This window comes from Callorhinchus milii, unplaced genomic scaffold (genome assembly GCF_018977255.1).
Source record: "Callorhinchus milii isolate IMCB2004 unplaced genomic scaffold, IMCB_Cmil_1.0 Scaffold24, whole genome shotgun sequence".
Taxonomy (NCBI): domain Eukaryota; kingdom Metazoa; phylum Chordata; class Chondrichthyes; order Chimaeriformes; family Callorhinchidae; genus Callorhinchus; species Callorhinchus milii.
The window spans coordinates 6,199,947-6,207,821 of NW_024704765.1; the positions used below are offsets into that span (position 1 = coordinate 6,199,947).

A 7,875-nucleotide genomic window follows, 5' to 3' on the forward strand; every position below is an offset into this window, starting at 1 on the left:
GGCTCTGTGTCGTTCTCCACCGCTGTCAAGTGGTCTGGGACGTGTGAGGGGCACTATATAAATGCAAGTTGTTGTTAAAGCATACAACAACAGTTGATGCTCATCGTGCAGTGAAATAGACAAATTCACCATAGGGGAAAGAAAAAGTCCTTGAGGCAATTTCTATAAGAACCTTGAAGTGGTTAAAAATCTCAACAGAGGTTCCAAATTTTCTAAACACTTCGTATATTTAAGGTCCTATCAAATCCTCTACCACCACTTTTTAGATGGAAAAGTTTCCTCAAAGCTCTGTTCTGGAATTAATGTAGTACCCCTTTGCAGCATTCCCTCTAACAAATGAATTGCCTTTTAGATTCAGTCCTAGACAAGCACCCTTTGCTCGAGAGTGCCAACATTTTATTGGAGATTTTTGACACTGCAAACATTTACACTATAATTACATTGTAGATACAAGTGTAGAGTGGATGGTGAGAAACAGCAGCTATGCATTTGCAGCCTCGGTCTTGTAAACTACCATCATCTTCTTAATTTCAGCAATTGCTTTCCCTGGGTTCAGACCCTAAAGATAAAACAATAACAGAATTTGAAACAGTTTCACAGCCGTCACGCACACTTACCAGGGATTCAGACATTGCCACTGTTGAGCAAAGAGGTAAGCTCAATTTCAAGAGTGCTGAAGTCAGTGTTATAGCAAAAACAATTGGCCCATCGAGTCTCCATTGGTGTTTTACTCCACAAATCAATCAAGTTCCACCATCCTGCTTGCTCTTCATACCATTTAATATTCCACCTCTTCGTGTGGGTGAGTTTTTAAAAAAAAGTGGTCAATTCATTCTCTAGTGTTTAAAAAAAATACCGAACCCGAAGCAACAAGATATGGTCTAGATATAGGATAACCCACTAGCAACCACAAACCCTCACTGTAAGCCGATTTACCTTGGGGCAAGCCTGTGTGCAATTCATGATAGTGTGACAGCGATAGAGAGAGAAGGGATCCTGCAGCTGAGCCAGACGCTCCTCCGTAAACTCATCTCGGGAGTCGATCATCCAGCGATACGCCTGAAATGTAGATTTTGGTAGATTAAGCAGGTGTAGGAAAAGCCATTGTTGTATTTCAAGTACATCTGGTTCCAAATTTGGGAAACTCCGAAATGCAACAAGCTGTACTTACTGCCCGCTGTCCAAATTAACAGGGCAGAGAGAAAAAAACATCAAACTCAAGACCAGGCAAGGAAGCCCAGCAATGCTGAACTGTTCCCCAGTAATGAGAGCATTTCAATTGCAATGTGAAAAGGAACCAAGTGGCTGTCAATTAACTAAAAGATCGAGCTGATGCAACAACTGCAGCTCGCCTCAACATCTGGAGCTCCAGTGTAGGCTAGTGGTGTTTTTTGTCACTATGATATCTAAATATAATAATACCAGAGAACCTGATCTAGCGCCGCTTGGATTTATTATTTATAAATCCCATTAAGAAATTCTGGAAATAACCAGTTATCTAGGATGACTTCCCAGAGTGACCGAGTGTGCGCTTACGCTCTAAATAAATTACAGATCTAACAGAAAACAATCAGTTTTGATGTTGAATTGGGATCGCTAAACTTTTTTCCCCCCACAATTTAATTTTTCTTAAAGAAAAGCTGAAAATTAAAAATCAATTTAAAAAAATTGATCACAAGAAACAGGTTGAAAAACATGGTTAAAAACGCCTTTTAAGCTTTAACCGCCACCGACTCACTTTTGAGATATCAGCCTCTATAATTACAGGAGCACATTTAGCAAAGTCCATATGATTTTGTTCAACGGACAGAGCCCCAAATTGCCTCATAACTCTTAAAAATTGTGCAGGCTCCAACAGAATTTTAATTTAAAACAGCAGTTTGGATCTGGATAAATCAGAACTGGTTTGTATTTATACATTTATTATATTGGATTTAGTTATAATCATAGTGCATAGCATTTAGCATTTCAGTACTGCAGCAGAAAGTGTCTTTACCTGCATGAGGACGGCAGGCCCTAAGTACTTATCCCCGTTCCACCAATAACTTGGGCAACTGGTGCTGCAGCACGCACAGAGAATACATTCGTACAGGCCATCCTGATGAATGGAGATGAAGCAAGTTTAGTTCAACCACATTAAGTTGATAACAAGGGAGCATCAGCTCAGTACTGTCACTGGAAAAGTTAGGGAGAAGTTTGGAGGAAACTTTCAGTTATCAGAACTCCAGTGACCTCACCAGTTTCTGTCGGTCTTCAATAGATTGCACATATTGCTGCTTTCCCTCCTGTGACTCGTCCTTCTTCTTCAGGTAAGGCTGAATTGACTTGTACTGTGCATAGAAGTTACTCAAGTCCTGGAGTGGAGGGAGAAAAGGGTCAGACATTATTTTGTGTGGTGGATGAGTGCATTCTTACAAAAGTATAATACCACAAGCTGATAAGTGTTAGAAACATTTGCAACTATCTCCAACAACTTTAGAATGATCCGATTCCAGTTTACCAATTGGTTGAGTTAAGTCAATTTATTCAGGTCAAAACAGCAGGTCATACACAAATAAATGAAACAATAATACGCACGACACAAAACAGCACTACCGGATTTCTGTTACAGCACTGTCGTCTCTCGCACTGATCCGCTACCGTTCCGGAGATATATCTAACACACCTTTGTTTAAAGATACTTAAAAACTCCAGCACAGCTGTCTTTTTAAAAAAAACAACTTATATGGTTATATCCATGTTTCAATTCTACTTTCTGTGTCCTTGTACTTCCTGATTTTATCTTGCCATTGTTTTGGGTTCTGACTTGCAGTTTATTTAGCTTTGAGCCTCTGCACTTCTATTTTATATTCTTAAAACACACTTTAACATTAACCCATTAACCCAACAATAACAACAGGATTTGAGAGAATTCCTAGCAAATTACAGATAAGGTATTGTGCCCACACAGTCCATGTGAAGAGTTTGCAGTTTGAGCTGAAGAGTTTCCCACCAGGAAACGTGGAGTGAAATTCAGAATCGCTCCTTGGGCGGCTGCACAACCAAATGATCAGCTGCCAGAAGGTTGCCAACTGGCACGGGGGTTGGGGAGGGTAGTATCCTGAAATCACTCACCGGCACAAGGTCCTTCACCACGTACATATGAGGTAAGGGATAGATCTTTGATACTTTGTTGATGTTGGTGTCAATCTTGCAGGTGCAAGCAAGTGTGTTTCCACCATTGATATTCATGGCACAGGAGCCACAGATGCCTAAAGGGACAAAATTGGACCATTAGCAGAGACTACTCCTTCCGCTTATTTTCACTGAAGCTTCACACCAGCAGCTCTCCAAATCTACACAGTATAAGTTACCTAAACTGTTTCAGTCTTAATTTCCAAGTGAACGCAGCCTAGATTTGAAATGCTGGATTTAGTCCAGACTAGTCTTTCCAAACCTCATTATAACATGCCAGGTAAATAGCTTGTGCATCAAGAGCAGAGATGTGACTCATGAACAAAACATCTATGAGGGAGGATTTCATCCCCTCAAATTAAAACCCAGGTCCTCACTGAAACAATAGTCAGTTTTAGCAAAGCATGAATAAACTAGTTTGCTGATGGTGCAATATCAGTGCTGTAAACACCTTGAATAGGCAAGGAGCATGGCCACATCTCATTTTCATAATTTTGCACAATTAACTCCTTTAAAGTTGCCCTCTCCACCTGACGAGTTCTACTCTGTACCAGTTGTATTCCATTACGCACTTGAATTGCTATTCCTCCCCCCGTTTCTCTGCACTCACCCTCTCTGCACGATCTGCGGAACGTCAGTGTGGAATCCATCTCATTCTTGATCTTAATGAGAGCATCCAGGACCATTGGGCCACACCTACAGGGTGAGACGTGAAAGAATTGAAAGATCCAGGACATTAGTCTTGAAGTGTTTAAAATGGTAGCAGAACCAGTTCTGTGCAGCTGAGCTGTGTTAATGTCTCAAGAAAGCAGCCCTCTTGGTTGCTCAGCACCTTGGGACGTTCTCCCGATGTGAAAGGCACTATATAAATGGTAATCTTGTTGTTAGTGTAGATTGTAATGTTTATCCATAGTCTGCAATTTTTATTATGAAATTTCTCTAATTCTCTGAAGCAAAAGTTCTATCATTGGAAGCTTTTTGTTGTTGTTGTGAATGCTCTTTTGGGGATATTTTGAAATGTTTGATTGTTTGTGTATTGGCCTTTTCTAGTCTTTGCACTGTGTCCTCTGTCCAACAAAATAGTCCAAATCCCTTAATCACTGAAGTTATCCATCCAAACTTAAATACAAAAGATCAATAATTTAGAACTTGCATTTTTACAGTATCTTGTACAACAAAATTTTTCAAAGTGCTTTATAGTAATCGTTTTTCATAGGCACGTGGCAGGTATTTTGTGCAGAGCAAGAGACGGGCAACAATCAGACATGAAATGAACGACTGATTAATCTGGTGGAATGTTAGCCAGGAGACAGGGAGGAACAACCATTTCTTTATGAATAGTGTCATAGGATACTTAATGTCTGCTGCAGGCAGGATTGAAGTTTAACATCTTGATGCAGTGCCCCCCCACCTTGCTATACTACCCTAGAGTGTCGGCCTCGACCGAAGGTCTCATATAGGGCCTGAACCTACAACCTTCTGATTCAGAAACAGTGTTTCTGACAGACACCTAACTGAGTATAACTTAGAACTGGTGTGAAGAGTGCAGGATTTCAGTATTTACACTTACGTGTTCAGATCAATCTCATAGGTCTGCATGCGTGGCTTATCACCTGGTTTGTCTGGATTCCATCTGTAAATTGCAAACTTTTTAATTCGAGTGGCGGGTGCAGCCTCAGTGGCTGCGCTGCGAGATGCCTGTAAGTGAAGTCAGTGATCAGTCAATGAGCTGTGCCATAGGCACATTTACTGAACCTTTCTTGCCTGCTAAATCCATCCTCACCATCAATGCAACAAAATTACACAATTTGTATGTCTTAATTTGCACATTTAGCTTCAGTTACTGCACTGGAAACCAGAGCCATGGCAAGATGAATTCATTTGAGCTATCTCGAGCACATCAAATTGCATTTATATAGTGCCCTTCACATGGGGTAGCGACCTTCTCTCCCCTCTTTCGAGGCATGGCAAGACCTAATTCTTTGACCGCAATTTCAGTCACCTTTTCCCTTCCCCGAGCCACCTCCGTTGCTCACTCTCTCAGTTCGGGTGCCCAGCCAAGGCTTATTACACCCGAGAAAACGATCACCCGATCGACTAACAACCGGGTTCCTACTTACTACGAGGCAAACTGGCGTGGAGTAAGGAAACTTGCCTTATAAGCCTAAGGCTTCGCCCTGACCGGGAGGTGAACATGTTGACCACTACGCTACAGGACTCCTCAAATTATACAAAATGCGAGGATTATTATTATGATAACATAAATCCCCTTGGATCTGATAGATAAGAACGTTAAGAATTTGCTGGCGTAAGAAGACCAAAGTCCACCTGGTTCAACTTCCACCAACCTGGCAGAGTCGCTCGACGGGTCGTGTCCCCAAACTATGCACTGTCCCCCTTCCGTCCCCGTCCCCCGGATATTATTTTCCAGCAGAAACGCCTCTCGTGTGTTCTTGAAACAAACGGCGCTTTCTGCTTCCACCGTCTCCCTCCCTCGGGAGCCTGTTCCCGGGGAGTTTACTACTTGCTCGTGGGACGTAGTGTCTCCGCAGATTTGTTCTGAATTTACCCCCTCCCCACCCATCCCCCCCCACTTCAATCACAGGCCCGTGTCCTCTGGCTCTACTGTTCGGTACAAACGTTATTATGTACAGAGATAAAACATTATCCTTGTGTTGATAAGGCCTCGGGACGTTGGTCGAGTCCTTGAGTTTCCCGGGAACCAAACAAACGGCCGGGGCGGAGGGAGGGGAGTGTGTGGAGCACCTCTCAGAAGCCCCCCACCCCTCTCCCACACCTCTCCCCACCCCACCCCCACACCTCTCCCCACCCCACCCCCCACACCTCTCCCCCCCACCCCCACACCTCTCCCCCCCACCCCACACCTCTCCCCACCCCACCCCCACACCTCTCCCCACCCCACCCCACACCTCTCCCCACCACCCCCCCACCCCCCACACCTCTCCCCACCCCACCCCACACCCCCCACACCTCTCCCCACCCCACCCCCACACCTCTCCCCACCCACCCCCCACACCTAGCCCACACCCCCCATACCTCTCCCCACCCCCCACACCTCTCCCCTCCCCCCCCACACCTCCCCCCACCCCCCCCACCCCCCCCACCTCTCCCCACCCCCCCCCACCTCTCCCAACACCCCCTACACCCACCCCCCACACCTCTCCCTCCCCCCCCCACACCTCCCACCTCTCCCCTACACCCCCCCCCCCCCCGGGGTTCCCTCACCTGCAGCAGACACGCCGCCCTCAGCGGTAACCAGACGCTTCCCTTCCTCCACAAGCAAACGCCCGCCATCTTCGGCGACAAATTCTCTCTCTCTCCCCCAACCCCCACACAGAGGTCAGGGACAGGACCGGAACCGGAAGTCAAGGCAGACTCGGAGCGAGCAGCTTCCCGCCCCCCCCTCCTCCAGGCCCCGCCCCCTCCAGGCCCCGCCCCGCCGGCCCGCGCGGGGGGGGGGGGGTCTGTCTCGCGCCGCGACCGTTGGGAGTCGTCGTCCTCGTCGCCTTGTTTTTTTTCTGACAGCCGACAAAATAATTGCAGCTCGGGAGACTTAAAGGGGGGGGGCGGGGTGGGTGTGGGTGGTGGTGACTCGCGCAGGTCAATGGTACCAGCCCCAGGTCCCGGTTACTGCCCCTTTAATCCTCTTAACTCGCACGCAGGGTTGACTGGACTCCTGCCCCCACTTTGCTGCTCCTCACCCCCCCCACACCCCCAGAGCCTACAGCAGCATGACATATGACGAGCTGGGGGTCGTGGAGGGAGGGAGGGAGGGGGGTACGGGTGGTGGTGGGTGGGGAGGGGGGTACAGGTGGTGGTGGTGGTTGGGGAGGGGGGGTACAGGTGATGGTGGATGGGGAGGGGGGGTACAGGTGGTGGTGGTGGTTGGGGAGGGGGGTACAGGTGGTGGTTGGGGAGGGGGGGTACGGGTGGTGGGTGGGGAGGGGGGGTACGGGTGGTGGTTGGGGAGGGGGGGTACGGGTGGTGGTGGTGGTTGGGGAGGCGGGGTACATGTGGTGGTTGGGGAGGGGGTACGGGTGGTCGATGGGTGGTTGGGGAGGGGGGTACGGGTGGTGGTGGTGGTTGGGGAGGGGGGGTACATGTGGTGGTTGGGGAGGGGGTACGGGTGGTGGGTGGTTGGGAGGTCAAAGCACGGTCGCAGAGGAAAGCCTCGAGAAGGGTCTGGGAGGGGAGGCCAGAGAGGGTCTGTGGGGTGGAGTTCCAGAGCGGTGGTGCGGGTGGGATGGTGGGACGTTAGAGGTGTGGGGGGTGTGGGTGGGGAGCGAGGCCGCGGAGGGCTTTGAAGGTGAACCATGGTCAATTTTAAGCACAGGGGAGCTGTTTGGAAGAACGATCCATTCAGTCCCATTTGCCTGTCTTTCACCCCCCCCCCCCCGCCCCCGCATCGTTTCCCCCAGTATCACACTGACCTGACACAAGCAGAGCCATAACGCTCTTTTTTTTTTTTCTTTCCGCGTGCGAATGAATCTCGGCGGCGCTGGCGGCGGCGGCGGCGACGACAACTTGCACTTGCGCCGGGCCCCTCGGGCAGGGTAGCGTCCCCGGAGGGTCCGCCATTGCCCTGCCGTGTTTGGCCCGCGAATTGCCCGCTGTGCGCGGTGAAATCCCGCGAGCTTCTTCCGTGCATCTCCACGACCGACCTCGCAGGGTGATACTCGA

General features: G+C 48.5%; 1 protein-coding gene across 1 annotated transcript; it reads right to left on the reverse strand.

Moving 5' to 3' along the window:
- Positions 1–355: 355 nt before the first annotated feature.
- On the reverse strand, positions 356–6,507 carry sdhb (succinate dehydrogenase complex, subunit B, iron sulfur (Ip)). The gene is given in 8 exon segments (NM_001293022.1): positions 356–559; positions 937–1,059; positions 1,997–2,098; positions 2,238–2,354; positions 3,115–3,251; positions 3,785–3,870; positions 4,745–4,872; positions 6,421–6,507. Coding segments are annotated over 8 exon segments (840 nt in total). The 5' UTR covers positions 6,490–6,507; the 3' UTR covers positions 356–481.
- Positions 6,508–7,875: the final 1,368 nt, after the last annotated feature.